This window comes from Gymnoscopelus braueri, assembly GCF_963280865.1.
Source record: "Gymnoscopelus braueri genome assembly, chromosome: 19".
NCBI lineage: Eukaryota > Metazoa > Chordata > Actinopteri > Myctophiformes > Myctophidae > Gymnoscopelus > Gymnoscopelus braueri.
The window spans coordinates 12,656,427-12,675,967 of record NC_137621.1 but is presented as its reverse complement, the minus strand read 5'-3'; the positions used below and the strand labels follow the sequence as shown (position 1 = coordinate 12,675,967).

General features: G+C 42.5%; 1 protein-coding gene across 1 annotated transcript in view; it reads left to right on the top strand.

The window, feature by feature from the left end:
- The window catches only part of dlgap2a (discs, large homolog-associated protein 2a), a gene marked incomplete at its 5' end in the record, with an annotated part of 125,772 nt that overhangs the window by 61,424 nt on the left and 44,807 nt on the right, over positions 1-19,541 (top strand). The window contains 2 exons of the mRNA XM_080413204.1: positions 3,280-3,451; positions 7,345-7,558. Coding sequence (XP_080269330.1) covers positions 3,280-3,451; positions 7,345-7,558 — 386 coding nt within the window. The remainder of the gene's footprint in view (positions 1-3,279; positions 3,452-7,344; positions 7,559-19,541) is intronic.

The following is a 19,541-nucleotide window of genomic DNA, read 5'->3' as shown; positions in this document are numbered from 1 at the left end:
TTGTAATACTCCTGTCCTCCTATACCAAAGTTAAACCATTAACTATATAAGTTGGTTTAGCTATTTTATTAATTATTATAGCATCGCGCACATGTTCGGTGCATCACATTTTATTCAGATATTATGCAGTGGTGTGTTGCGCGATTTCAGAAAGCTTTTTATGCCTCCGCAAAATCTTGCAATTACAACAGCTTGTAAATCAAACAAAGCAAATTAGTTGATATTGTAAGGCTGGCAAATAACCGATTTTCAATAACAACAGACCAGGGTTGAAAACTACGTTATTTGTGAGTTTTCAGTGGAAACATATTCTGTCAGTAGGATTTATGTTAGTTGAAATTAGGTTATATTCTGGGCCAGATCTGACTAGTTATCATATGACTTGATCTGGCCTCAATCGGGCTCTCTCTGATTCGTCCAGGACGTCCGTTTTTGTGGTCAGGATAGTCAGGATTAATTTTGGTTGAAATCAGGTGATATTCTGGGCCAGATCTGACTTGTCTTGGTTTGACTTGATCTGGCCCCAATCGAGACGTCACTGATTGGTCCGGGTCCTGACTGTGCTTGCTGGGTTATGTTGCTATAATATTAATGTCAGTGTCAAGGAGCCCCACAACGATATGTATTTGGCTGCGGACCCCCATCTCAAAAATAAATAAATCCAGGGACCCCCAGAAGCAAAGATTTGAGTAAAAAACAATTGCTTTATAGATATATATTCAAAGATTTGCACAAAAAAAACACGATTTAAAAAAAAATTGCAGATCTACAAGCTCATAGCGCGGCACTCGGTGCCGCGCTATGAGCTTGTATATCTGCTATTTTTTAATAGCCAAAAGTATAAAATATGGATAAAGTGGTTACACAGATGCGTCCCCCGGTCTTAAAGGGTTAACGTACCGCTAACCTCATAGCAACGACACACAATCCCACGCATTCCTGGTGGTCATAAAGCTTGAAGGACTATTGTGTTATTATTATTATTGGTGGTGCTTCTGAGACGCTGTGACCCGATAAGAAACGTATCGATGTTTTTTACGATGGAATTATTATCTTCATCATTTCCCCCCTGCGGTGTCTCTCTCATGGATGGTAGCTCTGGGAGCACTTTCAGAAGGCTTGATATTGCTCCGCAAATACACAATGCCTCGCTATGACAATGGCAAAGATGGATCGGGGGACTTTTAATAAAGCTGACCTTTTTCCATGCAGACAAATACCAGCTTTAGGCTCAATAAAAAATATGGGAAAAAAGTCACTCGTCCTTGTCTGACAGTAGAATTAGATCTGGCAAAAGGTGAACTCTCTTTTGTAGCCGTATATAGCGTGTGTCACTCCATATAATCTTCTCAGCTTTTTATCTATTTCTGTTTTCCTATCTGTTCCACATTTCTCTCTACTTTCCGCGAGCTGTATATTCTTTCTCAATCGAATTGACCCGGACGAACGACCCCGGGATCTCTCTCTCAGAAGTGCTTTGCTCGCTAACTAGGCTCCTTATTTGCAATTCCCTCATTTCCAAGCATTGATTGGATGCTTCAGCACAATGGCAAATCGAATTAGCCGTTTTCAGGGATGCTGTTCAACACTGTCGAGCAACGATTTCAGTGAAGAGTGGGGAGAGGAAAGCACAGCCCTCCTCGGAGACAATGTCATAATCAGTCTCCACCGTGCAAGTTCAGCAGCTTCTGACGTTAATAGCACTTAATTGTTTTTGTTATGTTTTGCTGCACCTGTGTTATAGCCATAATCAAATGACTTGTTTACCACTTGAATTATGTCTAATTGACCTGCTTAACACTCACATGACGGCGCTTAGCCGTCCTGCCACACAAACGGACTTAAGATCATTTTTTTTGTTTTTTTCCTGCGATTTCATTGGTCACTGCCTTCCCTCGGGGTTTAACACCTACTGTCTTTTAAATGTCGATTAGCGTTGCCTAAACAACATTTAGATTAATGCCACTCACAGCTCACAGGAACACTTCATTGGGTTAGAGACAGAAAGCATGTAAATAGTAATATCTTACTAGACTAGAACTTGCTATGGGCCTGGTCTTCAAGATACACCACAACATTGGGATCCCCCTGTATTTATCAAAATACTTCAAAAATGTTAATGAAGTCCATGATCATAACACCAGAGGCAGCTCCACTGATCATGTTCAACCCAGATTTGGCTCAACTAAGGGTATGAACTCGTTCTCATGCTATTCATCAAAAATGTGGAATGCCCTACCAAAAGGAGTAAAGGAGTGTAAAACCCTACTCACTTTCAAAACTGCCCTAAAGATACACCTTCAGGAGGCTGCAATTCGAAAATGGCCCCTGTCTAAGTCTTAACCTACCCCTCCCTACCCCCCCCCCCCCTCCTTCATTTTCCTCTTTTGTATATATATATATATATTTTTTTTCTCTCGTCATACCAGTAACCTGAAAGCTGATTGTATGACATTCTGTATAGTAGTGTGTATATCTGCCTGCCTCTTATATTTCATCATGATTTGTGTGCATGGGGTTCTCATCTTAAACAAGCGTAATGCTTAATGAGGGTTTCCAGTTTAGTAGACCTTGTATTGTGAATTTGTACTTCCATGTACTGTTATGTACTATCATGTACTATTCTCATGTCTTTCTAAATAAACTACATCAATCAATCAATCAATCAATCAATCAATCAATCAATCAATCAATCAATCAATCAGACGGCCCTATTATGCACGTCTTAAATCCACGTCGTTGGTGATAATTAGGTGATAACGCACAATTAGGTGATCTTATGCACAATCCCTATTATGCAAGATGCGCTGAGCGCAAACACTTAAGTAATAAGACTTGCCAGGATATTTTACAAGACTTGGCAGGATATTTCACACATGGGGGAGTGTCCATATGTTAATTAAAGGCGCAATGTGGTATCTGCTATTATGCACCTTGACTTAACCACCTTGTCAAGGTGTGGTGCTTATTATGTTGACGTTGATACAATCCTCTTTTAGCTCACATCGGAAATCTTTCCCTCCACCACTATATACTGTGTAGCTCCGAGATGAGGTTCCCCTTCGTAGTCTGACTGAAAAAGCGATTTAAACGCTTGTTTCAACCCGTCGCTTACATTTTCTTGACCGCAAAAAAAAATCAAACATCTGAGAGCAGGGAGAGCTACCTTCACTTTTTAGATACGACGTGCAGAAAAGGGTAAAAATAATCGGTGGGCTAATAATAATCCTCTTTAAGCTTTGTACATCACAGTGACTGTGGTCTTCTCTGTCCGTTCAGTCAGAGCTACCACTTGCAGACCGCCAGAGACATGCAGCATCATCATCATCATCATCATCCCAGCATCGTCCTGGACCCCTCCGGTAACTACAACTCTCCCAAGTTCCGCTCCAGAAACCAGAGCTACATGCGGGCCGTCAGCACGCTCAGCCAGGCCAGCTGCGTGAGCCAAGTGAGCCAGGTGAGTTTATATATATACTGTGTCTCCAGCTCAGTGTTTGTTGACAGATTTTGAGAGAGAAATACGCAACCAGGTTTATGAAAACGAGATGATTTCAAATCAGATAATATCAATAGATTTATTCTGATTTGCAGATATACAAGCTCATAACGGGGCACAGAGTGTCGCGCTATGAGCTTGTAGATCTGCTAATTTAGAAAAATCATGAAAAATATTTCCTTATCTCAATATATATTATATATATATTTTGTTCCAGGGAGTCAGGGACCCCCAGAAGCAAAGATTTGAGTTACACATTTCCGCTTTAAAAAAATATATACGTGTTCAAAGATTATATAATTGAAGAAGAAATAATTGTCTCACCTAGATACTATAGGACCTCACACAAATGTTGACCTGATGGTCAAGATTAAATGTATCCCCTGAGAAGGCAGGCAAGGCTCTATCAGCTCAATGGTAAAAATGTCAACACCAGGAAACCAGGTTCAGACCCACGGTAGAAGAGCAAAGTTACATAGTGCAGCTTTAAGTTTAAAATCACACTCCCAACACTTATGCAAAGCACACAATGCTGTATTGACCATGATTTGAGCTATAGTAATACAAATAATAATAATAATAATAACAAGATGCAGGGTTCTGTAAATGTGATGACGAAGTCATGATGACACAATGTGAACTTGTAAATCGGCTATTTTTGTCAAAGATGTTTAGTGTAGATGAGGAGGGGGCCTTGTATAGACTGTATAGACTCCTGGGGGATTCCAGTCAACTAAGTACATTATCGTTGCTGTTGGGCAAAAACCTCTTATCTCCATATTTTAACTTTTTGTGTTTTTTCGTAAATTGACGCCCTACTTGATCATACTACAGCGTCACACAAAAGCATCAAAAGTAGCAGAATCCGCAAAGCTCGAAACGCTGTGCGAAACGCTGTGCGTAACGCTGCGCGAAGCGACGCGTTTCGTGCTTTGAATTTGAATCCTGAAAAGCACCAGTTTTGGACATACACTGTATGAGGTTTCCACCCGACCGACAGAGACGATATATATATAGAGTTGAAATGGTTAAGAGTTTGACCTCATTCGTACTAATTCCCAGGCTGTCTGCAGCTTTAACCTCACCACGAGGCCATTAGAAGATAAAAACATCTAGCAATAGAACAAGATTGCTATCTGTGGTTCCTCGACATTGTGGAATGGGAAAGGAGGCGATAACCATCAACCTACTTCTAACCGAGAGCACAGCCCTATGTTCCCTGAATCACAAAGATGCACGTCTGAGGAATTTTTTAACCCCTTCAATCCGGGAACGCATCAGATTTCTATGGGATATTCAAAAAATAGCAGCTCTACAAGCTTGTAGATCTGCTATTTTTGATAAATCGAATATATTATATAATATTTTTAAAGCGAAAATGTTTAATCGTATCTTTGCTTCTGGGGGGGGGGTCCCAGGAACAAAATGTTTTCAGATGGGGGTCCGCGGCCAAATACATATCATTTTGGGAGGTCCTTGACATGAAAAAGTTTGAGCACCACTGACATAGCAACATACGTTAGGATTTAGAGAAAAAAAATTAGATATGTATTTGGCCGCGGACCCCCATCTGAAGATGTTTTGTTCCAGGGACCCCACAAGCAAAGATTTTAGTTACAAATGTTCGCTTTAAAAAATGTTGACACATTTTCACGATTTAAAAAAAATAACAGATCTACAAGCTCATCGCGCTATGAGCTTGTATATCTGCAATTTTTTGAATAGCCAAAGGAATCTTAAAATGACTCAGATGCTTTCCCCAGTCTTAATGGGTTAACAATCGTTAGAAAATAATAGCTCTTGTCAAGATTGGCGAAACAATTTATCAGGCCAAGCCCTTCTTCAGAATGCTCATATAGTTCTTATGGCTGGACAACGTGGTCCTGATTTGATCCAAATCAATATCTCATTTTATGATTTACAATGCTTTACAGCCCCTAAACTAAATCAGCCAAGCACCACAAAACAAATGCCAGGCGATGTTCATTAAAAAAAAACTAAAACAAAACAATCACACATCTGTAAGCTCTGTAAAAAAAACACACTTTGTTTCATAATACCTTTGACTCCTCATCACTGTGAAATATATACTGTATAGAAATACTTTTTTATTTTTTCCCCCGAAAAATCATCCATCTGGAAATTATATCCTGGTTGTTATTAACAATGTACTTGGCCACCTCCTTTTTTCCCCTCTACACCAAAATAGCTGATCTACAAGCTCACAACGTGTCGCAAACCTATGACCTTGTAGATCTGCAATTTTTTTGTTGAATGTTTGTTTGCCTATTATGCCATAGGGTCTGTGTGGTTAAGTGGATCACATACCCTGTTGGTTTGACAATGCTCATGTCTCCCCCTCTGACCTTGCACTCTGTAAGTCGCTCTAGAGCCCTGGTTCTCAAAGGGGGACCGGGAACCCCCAGGGGTCCTGGAGGGGGTCCCAGGGGGTCCTCAGGAAAATGTTTAACCACTTTAACCCATTTAGACCTGAGGCCGATTCTAAATCCCTTAATAATGCCTTTCTAAATCCTAACCGTTTTCCGAAAAACGTATGGTGATTTGTGTGTGATTTGTTCTTTGCCGACTGCCAGTAATGTTATAGATTGAATGATATTCCCAAGAAGATGAACCTCATTATTATGTGATCCTCTTTCTTTCTCTTTCTTCTCTCTCTCATCCCGTAGTGCTTTGAGCCTCTGCTGATGCACAGCCATTTCTGGCATTAATTAATTAAAAAACAATTCCCGGGTCGAGCTCAGGCTGATTAATGTATGCTATGCTATAGGGCTCGGGTAGGGGTGGGGCTTCAATTCATTTGGGCCGGGCCGGCTCGGGATTTAATTTCCCCGGCCCGTTGAGAACTCTACACTATAACTGCAGTTATATAAATCAGCTTTAAACCTATTTTGTAGATCTGCTATTTTCGAAACATTTTGAAAAATTTTGAAAAATTGAAAACGTTGCATTTGCAAATATTTTCAGACCGGGGTCCGCAACCAAATAGATATCAATTTGGAGGTCCTTTATGTGAAAATGTTTGAGAACCACTGCTCTTATAAGACCTGAAGACCATGTCATAAATGTCTAAATCAGGGGTCTTCAACAGGGGGTCCGGGACCCCTAGGGGGTACTCAGAGTTGGGGGGCCACTTGAACCACTTGAACCCTAGTATCTCTTTTCTGAGGAGAAGTTTAGCCAAAAATCGCAGATCTACAAGCTCACAACACCTCGCAGCGCGAGCTTGTCGATATTTTTGGCAAAGAGGTTTGGTGTAGAGGGAAAAAAAGAGCAGGCCAAGTTTGAAAAAAGAGTTTAATCTGCAACACAATTTTATACAATATAGAGGGGGTCCCTGCTTCATCTCTCTCTCAGCTAAGGGGTCCTTGGCCTGAAAACGTTTAACCCATTGAGACCTGAAGCCGATTCTACATGTCTCCTAAATCCCAACAGTTTTCTGAAAAACGTATGTTTCTAAATCAGTGGTTCTCAAACTTTTTCATGTCAAGGACCCCCCAAATTATATGTATTTGGCCGCGGACCCCCATCAAAATATTTTGTTCCAGGGACCCCCCAGGAGCAAAGATTTGAGTTACAAATGTTTGCTTTAAAAATATATATATTCAAAGATTTGCACACATTTTCACGATTTTTCAAAAATAGCAGATCTACAAGCTCGTAGCGCGGCACTCGGTGCCGCGCTATGAGCTTGTATATCTGCTATTTTTGAATAGCCCAAAGTGTAAAATAATGCGTTTTAGCTCAAATCAAAAAATGACACAGTTCCAGGTCTTAATGGGTTAAGGACCCTGGTCTACATTGTAAATTGTCCCTCTCCTTCCCAGGTCAGCGAGACGGAGATGAACGGCCAGTTCGAGTCGGTCTGCGAGTCGGTGTTCAGCGAGGTGGAGTCCCAGGCCATGGAGGCCCTGGACCTGCCCGGCTGCTTCAGGACCCGGAGCCACAGCTACCTGAGAGCCATCCAGGCGGGCTACTCCCAGGACGACGACTGCATCCCCCCCATGGCCTCCACCCTCACCTCCATCCGCTCCACCACAGGTAAGCGGTGAGCGTCTGTGTTTATACAGCGTGGCTGTCATATTTCATGTACAGCATATGCCAGTAATGCTGTTAACTGAAGCCCGGTGCCAGTGGTGGAAAAAGTACTCAAATTCTTTACTTAAGTAAAAGTACCAATACTGCAATATAAAAATACTTTGTTACAAGTAAAAGTCCAGAATAAAAAAAATACTTGAGTAAAAGTACAAAAGTATTGGCATCAAAATGTACTTAAAGTACCAAAAGTAAAAGTACTAAATATTTGAAAATAGCCGATCTACAAGCTCACAACGCGTCGCGATGCGACGCGTTGTGAGCTTGTAGATCTGCTATTTTCAAATAGCATAGGTTTAAAATAGGTTTAAAGTTGTTAATGTATGTTTCATTATATCATAATTTATATCTGAAAAGTAACTAGTAACTAAAGTTTTCAAATAATTGTAGTGGAGTAAAAGTACAATATTTGCCTCTGAGATGTAGTGGAGTAGAAGTAAAAGTATTGGAAATTGGAAATACTCAAGTAAAGTACAAATACCTCAAAATTGTACTTAAGTACAGTACTTAAGTAAATGTACTTAGTTACTTTCCACCACTGCCCGGTGCCCAAGCTGATTGTGTGGGTGGGGCAATTGTAAAGGTGATGAAATGAAAGAAAAAATTATAAATCACTAAAAACTAAAAAAAAACTAAAAACATAAATAATATATACTTTTTTTTAGTTTTTGTTTTATTCAATTCAAATTCAATTCATAAGGTGTTGGCAACATTGTCCAAAATCTTTGAAGATAGCTAAAATAGCCAAATTACAAGCTCACAATGCATCGCAGCGAGCAACGCGTTGTGAGCTTGTAGATCGGCTATTTTCTATTCTATTCTTTTTAGTTTACTTTAGTTTTTTAAAGCCATTTCCCATTAGCCAGATGCTATAGCTATTTGGGGGTCCGTGGCATGGAAAAGTTTGGGAACCACTGTGTTTAGGCAATAAGACGTCACCTGTGAGACTGCACCAGTGAAGCAGCTTCATACAGTGTCTTTGCATGAGCCTCTCTCTTGTATATGTGCCCATTCTCTTTGATAGACGTTTGATTACTGTATAGCTGCAGTGTGTCAGTTGTGCCAATTCATCCTACTGTATGTTGGATACAGTATGTCATCTGCTCATTCATTGGATGCGTCAGAGAGTAAAGCTATGAACCCTATTGAAAAAACATGAAGGGACCATTGTGTGGAATTAACATCCAATTATAAAAAAGGGAGCAAGTGTTTTCTGTTCAACAATGTGGATATATTCGTTGTTTCACTCTTGGGCAGTTTTGAACGCGCACTCGCAGTTTCTCTGAAAAAGCTGAACATAAGCGTGGAGAAATTGTCAAAACGTTAAGTCTGTCATCTTCTTAACGCACCATATACTCGATATCACAGTTTTCTCTCATGTAACCTTCACTTCCAAAGAGATTATTTTGTCTCATTGCAAAGGTCTTGAGGTCATGTGTACAAATGTGAGGTCACGCTGAAGTGGTGCGTACTGTTGTGTCTAGGCATACGGTAGACGTTATTACTGTACCTTTAACGGAAACAAAAGGGTCACATTTGTTAGCCACGCACAGCGCAGTGAATCCAAAACGTCTGGGCTGGCGCATGTTTGCTGGCGACGAGCCCGTGGTACAAAATGTAAGCCAGCTGGTGGTTTCAACTCATGCCCAGAATGACTGCTGGATCCACAGAGGATTACAGATGAAGAATGTGGGAAGAGATGAAGAACAAGTTGTCTGGAAATCAAGTCGCCATGGGATTGCACTGATGTCCACATTAGACTCATGCAGAAACTAGAGCCGTGTGTTTGACAGGGAGGGCTCAGAGGTGTGATCATCTGGAGATGTGCTTGTGACAGATAAATCATACCTTTAACCACTTAAACCCCATATACTCTGTGGACCAGGGTCCCCATGGGTCTATTCCTGGTCCCCTCCTTTATTCCCTCAACACCAAATTTATCTGCCAAAAATAGCCGATCTACAAGCTAACAAATCATCACGTTTGTGTCATGTTGACGTTTGAGCTGGTAGATCGGCTCATTTCGCTAATTGTAGCCCAGAATAGGGATGCTAGGGTTCATGTGGTTAACATGCTTACACTGCTTTCTCAATAAACTCAAAAAATATATGTTTCAGAACACCGGGGCTAGATATTGACCACCATTTTCAATGACGGGTCAAATTGGACCTCACATTTTCAATAGGGTTCATACTATACTTCCTGACTTACAGGGAGAGGTTTGGAAGCTTTGCTCATATTTGCCTCTTTTCATTGCACAAAGTACACATTGTGTTCCTGCCAGAAGGAGAGCATGCACATGAGGACTTTTCTCATGCCTCGTTCACATGTAACAGTGTCCATCTCTGTGACGTGTTCCTGGGAGCCAGCGGTTTGGGCTTTGTGCATTGAAAAGATGTGAAGAATGCATGCTACAAATTAAGTTTGAGAAGGCAGTGTAAACTATGATCAGGAATGAGTCAAAATGGGAACACTTTGATTCAGTGTGCTGTTGGTTTCCAACAAACACTGCAATTGGTTTATGTGATTATAAACCACATTATTACTCTTAACCACATTATTATATTAAAAAAAAAAATACGTTTATAGGGGGTTGAATACGACAAAATGGGAGGGTGGGAGGTTATCGTTAAATGTTTTTGTTTATGTCTTCCGTGGTCTTATTTTGACTCATAATGCAGTGCATGACTTGATGTTACTTGAAAAGCACATTCTCTCCAGCTCCTCACACCTGTGGCCATATTACAGACACATATTTACATTTGTCTTCCAGACAGAAATTATGTGCAGGAAGACTCTTGTTTACCTGACCGGGCCAGTGCTGGGGAGGATTCGGACACGGCCCCATTGGCCCACGACGATCTAGGCTGTCCCATCAGACGAGACAGACCTTACCAACAAGATAGTTTGGGCGCCCCGGCCAAACCCGTGTCCGGGCCTCCGGTCTCGCCGAGCCTCTTCAGGTCCCCAAGGCCTAGTGTCCATGACCCAGAGCGACCCTCGCCCAAAGCCATCCAGGCCAGTATCAAAGAGTCCGCCACCTTGGCGGCGGCCATCAGCATGCAGTGGAAGGAAGAGGTCTCGGCCATGCGTCGAGAGTTGGCTGAACTCAGGAGGGACCTCTGCACAGAGCTGCGGGCCTTTAACAGTAACTTTAACACCTTCACACAGCATTATAACACCTGGTCTCCACAAGGTGGGGGCATGGCAGGCGGAGCTGGGGAAGGGTCTGGGGCGAGGGGTGCAGGGCTCGGAGCCTCGGGGGCTGCTAAAGGCTCGGGGTCTACCAGAGAAAGGAAACCCCAGGTGTCTAAAGTGTCCGTGGGAACTCAAGCCAGGAGCAAAGTCCTGGTCCGTCAGAGCACGGCCGACGCAGCTGTGAACTGTCCAGAAGAGGGGGGTGAACAGAGGAAGGACATGGGGGCCCGGAGGCGTCTGCCCAAACAGCTCTCCATGGACCCCAGCATTCTGGCCTCTCCACGGTCGATGTACGTGGAAAGTGCCATACCAATTTCTTTAGATCCAATACTTCCAGGCTCTGTTAAATCCATGCAACCACATCCCAAGACTGTAGATTCGCCTGTTGTGTCCTCCCCAGAACGGCTTGAACACGTCGAGGGCAGTTCACCAGATGTGGTCACCTCCCAGCCACTGGCTACTGATTTCACAACGCCACCCGCTGAGAGTTCTCCAGACCCGGAGCCAAGGAAATCACACAGCTTATTTTCTCCAGAACTAACATCTGCGGATGAAGCTAATGAAGACCCTTCAGATTCTGCGTCATCTTGCCTGTTTGATGTGAAACCCCAAGACTCAGAACCGCTTGACAGAGCTAAGGTTCATATGCCATATCCAGTTCCTGTACTTACCGTGTCTCCCCCAGAGGATCATGATGATGGCATCACATCAGATTCAGAGTCTCAGGAAGTCGTCACTGTGGAAAGGCCAGATCCAATCTCAAATCCAGAATCAGGGGTTCAGGACCCAGTGGACTTTGTAGATTCACCCCCAAAATCATCAGACTCGTCCATAGCGTGTTCACCTGAGCCAGTTAACCAAGACCTGATCGCTATCTCCCCGAGTGATACATCTGCTCCTGACCTCGGTACTGTTTGGTCATTAATTTCAGAATCAGAGAGCCAATGCCCATCTATTGTGGTGTCAGAATACTTTGACACAGACTCTCCTGCAAGTCCAACTGAGATGGACTCACCTGCAGATCCTATTAGCCCCCTTCCAGAGCCCAGAGCCTCGGACTCAACTTTTACTCCCGTCTCAGTGGATCCTCAACCACACACTACCGACTCCACTGAATCATTGTCCCAAGAGCCCGAGTGGCCGCCCGTTCCAGAACCACTAGATACAGCCCCTATATTCCATGCTGATCTAGTCCACTTTGACTTAGTTATGCTGACATCTCTTGACCAAGATGATCTGGACTCAGTGTTCATGGACCCAGAACCAGACCCAATGACCTTGAGCTGTGACTCTCCTTCCAATCCTTCAGATTTAGATCCACCGCTCTACCAATCAGATGATCAAGATTCTCCCCTACCCACCTTGGACCCTGCCACTGTGTGCCCAACGGATTCCTCGCAGTCCGAAGAATGGGTGGATCCGTCTTTAGAGTATCACATAGCTCATATGTCTCAGGGAGTAGAAACCGATTTCTGTCAAGACCCGATGCCACAGGTCATAGTCACAATATCCCCTCCCAGTCCAGTGTCACCTGACCCAGGCAGTTCGCTGGATGCGGACTTTGGCCCCACTGACCCGGATCCTCTGGCCTACCCTGATCCACACCCTTTACATTTAGATCCATCGCCGCCTGATCCGGAAGACATCCCATTACTGGACCTAGCACCCATGGAGCTGGATGACGCGGCAGAAGGTCCGCTTGTAATGGGAGGTTCTGACGACGAAGGAGGTCTCATGGGTAGTGTTGCCCCAGGCAGCTCAGAGGGCTCTTCTTCGTGGGATCACGGTTTTCTGTGGTACAGGTGGCACCGAAGGAGCCGGGAACTGAGACCCATCCGTAGGAGTGCCAGTGTGGAGCTATGGAGTGGGAGATACGAGTACAACAGTGCAGAGATAACCTACATGTCCCTTACCCTGTGAACGCTTACCTCATTGTCAGCAGACAAAAAATGTAGCTCTAAAATGTCTTTAATGGCTGGTGTTTTCTAGCAGCGTGTATGAAGGAGAGCACCCTGCAGATGTGAAGGTGATTTTGCCATTGGCAACCCAATGCAAGGACTTTATTATACGCAAGCTTGCAATAATCTGTCAGGGGAAAGAAAGACTTCACTGGTAGCAACACAGATTGTACAGTACTTCATGGAATGTACCATTAATGTACGAATGTGATAAATAACTGCGGTGGTGAACTCACCATAGTTTTAAATGTTATCATTGTTCAAGAACAATTGATGAAAGGAAAGCAACATCCATGAAGCACGTGTCAACAACACTGGCGTGAACATATCTCTGTCCTGTTCACGTGAACAGTTCCTCTCTCAAAGACAGCAAACACTGGTAATAATTAATGTACTTGTTCCATCAGTGAGTTTGACACAGTGGTATTTATTTATTTACCACACAAAACAAAACAAAAAACATTTCCAGGACTCTTCTGGAGCTCTGCGGTTCGACTTGCTGAGAAGACAGCCTGTTGTTTTTGAGGTCGTGACAATCTCTTCTTCTGTGACCATGGAAACGTTTGGTTTTCTTTCCTAATAATTAAATTGGAAAGCTTCTGTTTAATGTCACTTCAGCATAGAGTGACGTTAAATCTTGACAGTTATCATATAACTATAAATCCCAATCATGTGCTGTTTTATGAAGTGTGCTGCTATTAGGTGGATTGGACGTTGCAGCTCATTAAGAAACAGGGAATGAAGGTTTATTATTATGATGTTTGCACAATCTAAGATGGAGCGGAGAAAACTGTACAATACTTTGTTGAGAAACAGGGATGTGATTTGTATCAAACACATTTAAAGGATCATACCGGCCGTCTGGCATGTTTAGCCTTTTATACTTGACATTCCTTGTTGACTATTTTCCAGAGCATATACTGTATACCGTAGGTTAAGATTTTTTTAATTCCGTTAAATTCAGTACAGTATGATGAACACAACAACTTGCACAGACTTGAAATGTGCCAAAGGTAATTTGACGCCTTACTTGATCATGCTACAGCGTCACACAAAATTACCTAATGTAGCAGATCTACAAGCTCAAAACGCGACGCGAAGCGACGCGCTTTGAGCTTGTAGATCTGCTACTATTGCTACTGTTGAATTTGAATCCTGAAAAGTAACAGTTTTGGATGACTGAGGTTTCCACCCGACAGAGACGATTTGTAGAATCAGCCTCAGGTCTGAATGGGTTAAGTTATGTTATCTTTGCATCTTACTGTGCAAAAAGATGCTACGCACACCAGATCCTTATAGTGGTGCTGGCTCACGGCAGAAAAATCTAAAGGTAAATTGTCAAAAGACAAAAAGTGGCCGCACACACCGTTATAACCAAAGTGCAAATTTATTATAGGACGCAGAGTAACAAGTAACCAACGTTTCGGCACAAATGCCTTCTTCAGGGTATATGATATGATCATATACCCTGAAGAAGGCATATGATCATATCATATACCCTGCTATCATCATATCATATACCCTGCCTTCTTCAGGGTATATGATATGATCATATACCCTGAAGAAGGCATATGATCATATCATATACCCTGCTATCATCATATCATATACCCTGCCTTCTTCAGGGTATATGATATGATCATATACCCTGACGAAGGCATTTGTGCCGAAACGTTGGTTATAACGGTGTGTGCGGCCACTTTTTGTCTTTTGACAATTTACCTTTAGATTTTTGCATCTTAACCACCTAAACCCTATATACTTTGTTGATCGGTGGCCCCCGGGGGTCTATCCTTGGTCCGTTCATTTTCTCCCTCTACACCAAACCCCTTAGTAGCTGAAAATAGCCGATCTACAAGCTCACAACTTGTCGCTTTGTGACATGTTTGTACAGCAATTTTTGCCAAATGTTTGCCTATTATGACATGGCCAGAATAGGGATGCTATAGGGTTCATGTGGTTAAATGTGTGATGATTTGAAATGTCTGGCTGAAAATAGTCCTAAAGATTAATTTATGACCAACATTAAAATTTCCATGATTTGACTCAATTATTCTAGCCTGGTAAATCACAGGGCCCTGAGCACAGACGCTGATTGGCTCTGCCACTTTTTGTTTTCTGCACAACGCCCACCCAATTTGAAAATAAAGCCATTGATGGAAAATAGTCCAATATTTATGTACAATATATGGCCAAAGCTGTGAATAGACAATGACATGTATTGACAGCGGTATGGTCCTTTAAGCGCATAATGTAGTCTACATGTGTACACACACACACACACACACACACACACGCACACACACACACTAGGGATGGGACGAAATTAAAATTACATGTCACGATTATTGCGGCAAAAAATAATTACGATTAACGATATTATCGCGATAATCAAAATATGCTTAGAACTTTTAATGGCACTTTTGTTAATCACTTGAACACCCAGCATCCCTATTCTGGGAGGAACATTTGCCAAAAATAGCCAATCTACAAGCTCACAACGTGTTGCGTTGCAACGCGTTGTGAGCTTGTAGATCTGCTATTTTTGGCGACGTTTCATCAAGTATAGAGTTTAAGAGGCACTGAATTTGCAGCTCAACAAAAACGATTTCATCCTAGTATATGACAGAGGACAATTTCATGATAAATTCTCCACGATACGGTATATTGTGAGCGGGTTTTTTATCACGATAAACGATGATGACGATTATCGTCCCATCCCTAACACACACACACACACACACACACACACACACACACACACACACACGTACGCTCGCACACACAGACACACAGCCAGGATTCGGTTAGCTTTGTAAAAATATTTATTCTGCCCATCATTACCTAATTTTGTCTCAAACAATCTATGAGGACAGAAGGTGCTGATGAAGTGGTGTTGTATCTTTTACTGTAATAATGTACAATCTTCATGCTCAGGAATCAAAGACTGAGAATGTAAAACAAACAAGAGGTATATATGACATATTGAAGTGTGTTCTAATTTGCTCAAACGAAGATCATTGTGAGACATTTTCTAAGACTGTGATTGACTGGTAAAAAAAAACTATAAGGTGCATGTTTATGATTGATGCGTCTATATTTCTGTTCCCTTCATGTATTCATTTTGTTTAGTGTCAGGAAAAGATTCTCCAGACAACCCAATACACACAATGATCATTCTGCAGCCAGCCCATGAACAATAAAAAAAAGAAAACGCCGGGCAAATTACAAGAAATATCTGTGCTTCTCCACTCATGGGGGCTTTGTAAGAACTCACCAATTTAACTCTGTGCTCTAATAAAGTGCACTTGAACAAAAAAAAGATCTATGAAAAACGTATCTGAACTGCCAATTATTTATTTTTCTTGTGGTGTTTGCGTTTGAAACTGTACTGAGCAGTTTGTGAAAGTTTGCTGAATTGGCTGAATCAGCTTTTTCAAAAGTACGGTTGTTCATTTGTCTTCCATAAAATACAAAACTTTTAAGTGTCTTCATGCAGTGTTAAAACGTTTCATTAGAGAGACATCCAGAGATGAACACAAAGCTACTACAGCCCTGTCATGTTGTTGTCATATAAGCCTACATGAAGGACTGGATCATGCTGTGGAAGTGCTCCTCGGAGCACAGGTCTCCGTCAAGTCAGGTATAGGTTATTGTGGGCCAGCAATTTGCAAATCAGGATGGAATATGAAAAATCGGACAGATCCGTCTTGATCACGTGACCATAGAGATACTGTGTACCAATTTGTGTGATGTTTGGACAATATCTGTAGGAGTAATATAAAAAAATATGTTGTTTGTATGTATGTATGCAAAAATCGGCCTGCTGGTGGCACTATGTGAAACATGCGCAGGGCATTTTGTTCAAAACGGACCACTCCTGCAAACTTTGGAAGCCAATCTTAGCCAATAAGGATGGAATATGAAAAATCGAACAGATTCGTCTTGACCACATGACCATAGAGATAATGTGTACCGATTTGTGTGATGTTTTGACAAAATCTGTAGGAGTAATATAAAAAATGTGTTTTGCAAAAATCGGCTTCCTGGTGGCGGTATAACAGGCCGATCTGATGCTCTGGCATTCAGGAAGTTTGTGTGCATAGGTTCACGTCTATGGGGCCAACGGACGGACAGACAGTCAGGGTGCAAAACATAAGTCTCGGCCACGCCTTCGGCTAGCCTGGTAGACCATCCAGGTCGCGGAATTCACATTTAATTTGATTTCAGTAGAAACTAAATCGATCGATTTCTACTGAAATCAAATTAAATGTGAATTCAGCGACCGGGATGTTCTACCAGGCTAGCCGAAGGCCTGGCGGAGACGACAACATAACATAATCCTCCTCAAAGAGCGTTCTGTTTTCTTCTTCTGCACCCAGTTGTGATGACATAAACCTGGGATAGCGTAATAAACTATACCTGCTGATGATTACTTTAGGTGAACTTCTTTCTGCGGATAAAATATTGCTTTTCTTACTCATCTTGTGTTCGCAGAGTTTTAGATGTGCATTTGTTTTTTAACATTACAGCTTGTGGAGTTTTCTTTAAGCTGTCCACTGCCAATCCATAAACCTGATTTATACTTTATTGTGTGACTGTGTTGCTCAAAGTAACAGAATTTCATGATTAAAACAAAAAACTGACTTTTAGTTAGTTAAAAATATGTTATTTATAAATTAGGCTTTAGTGATAAATGTTTGGACAAGCTCTCTGACAGATAATGATGTCCATTTTCATCATGTTTTATAGTATAGTTTGTTGCTTACAGTACGTTTGACGCAGTAATGGTCTTATTTATTTTCTTTCTTTTTTTTTAGGATTTTAAAAAGGTCTTAAAAGTCCTTAAATTGTCACTTCACTATTCTTTGGGGACCCCCTGGGGGTCCCGACCGACAGGTTGAGTACCCCTGGTATAGCTGACCAATCAGTATAAAAGTGCCACCGTGCACCGAACAATCACCATGGAACTCAACTCACACAAGGAACTCAACATGTTAACCATGGACACTACGGTTTATGCATTTAACAAAGGCTATTTCATTGTTGTCTTTGTGAATAAATAAGGATATATGATAAACATATTACGACCCGGGGCATTCAAAGCTTTGCCTTCTCCTTCTCTGAATGTCCACATGGGAAAGTGGTTTCCCATGGCAACCCATAGACAGTGGTCTGTTGTGGCACAGTGGTAAAGTGCCTGCCCACCACCTCGGAGGTTGTGGGTTTGAATACACTGCGGTGCATTCGACTTTGTCGAGCGTCTAGACCAGTGGTTCTCAACTAGTGGTCCGGGGACCACCGGTGGTTCCAGGTGGTCCCCAGCTAAATGATGGAGAGTTGGTAACCAAATGGACCCTTATAGATCTTTAACTCTTGAGAGCGTAAAATGAAACCAAATGGATCCGTTTCATTTTCGCTCTCAAGAGTTAAATTATTGTTAAACATCTGCATTACTTAATTTACAAGAAGTCTTTGCCTGTTATCTCTCCTATGGTACCAACATCAATACAGCATGGATTTGTGGACAAAATGTTATACAACGATGACAAAATATTCTACATTTTGGGTTCCGAGAGGCTAAATCTCTGATCCGTGGCTCAAATGCAGAATAAATAATGAACCTTGATATGAAAAGGGTTGAAAACCACTGGTCTATACCAACACAATTGGCCCGTGTTCAGGGGAGGGAAGCCGGTCCGGGCAGGGAGGGTGATAATTGTCATTGCACATACGTATTCCTACGGGTTGGGGTGGCACCTGCGAGGAGTGTTGGGCGGGAGGAGTATTGAGCCCTCCTGGTGGGGGGCTCCTCACTGGCAGGTGAGTCAGCAGAAAACAACAGCAGTGACAACACGCAGAAATGCGTGTGTGGGGGAGGAATCAAAACCAGAGCTTGTTGTGACTAAATAATAACAACATTGGAACACAGGTTCATTTTTCCATTCCAAAGTAACGCTTATGGACAGGCAGTACAAGGTGTCCACCCAACAGTGACGGCACGACATAAAAATTGGGAATTCCCCTGAAAATTGACTTTGTGTTCTGTCTGTGCAGGATTAGTTACACTCGCCCGCCCGCCCGGGATGAAAAGTGCAGATTTCATCAGGCTTTAGTTGCTGAAAGGCTGATTCATGACTACTTAACTAAATTGCCAGACAGCATATATACGCGGCGCGCCACACTGACTCACAATTAAGAGTTTATTTGGAGAAAAAACAACCGGCGGCTCCACGGTGCATTGATAATCCTCCAACGCACACAATGAGAGCTTTGCTTTGCTTCTCGGTGTGTCTTTCAGTATTCACACTGTTTGGTCCGCTGTCACCGCTCTCTCCTTGAGCCGTCACCGCGTCGTCGCCGTTATTGATTCGTTAAGCGCAAGGCCTTATCTAGCAGGTAGATTGGAAAACGGCAGTAGAATGCGAAATGGGTCTTTCTTCCTCTAGCTAGCGTGTGTGTGTCTGTGTGTGTGTGTGCGTGTGTGCGTGCGTGTGTGCGTGCGTTTGTGCCCGTTTGTGTGAGAGAGCGCGGGAGCTCAACCAATGAGCTTTGTCAGGCATCAATGTGCTTGAGACATTTACAAGTGATTTGTCCTCTCTGCTCCCCTCTCCTCAAAGCCTGGCCCAAGTCCACAGCATCGCACAGGCAGGCAGGCACGCGCACGTGCACAGGCACGCGCACACACACGCACGCTGCACGCGCAACCCCTCTGGATGCTGCTATTTATAGCTCGCCTTGTGCTTTTTCGGTGATCCATCTGGTGGACAGGA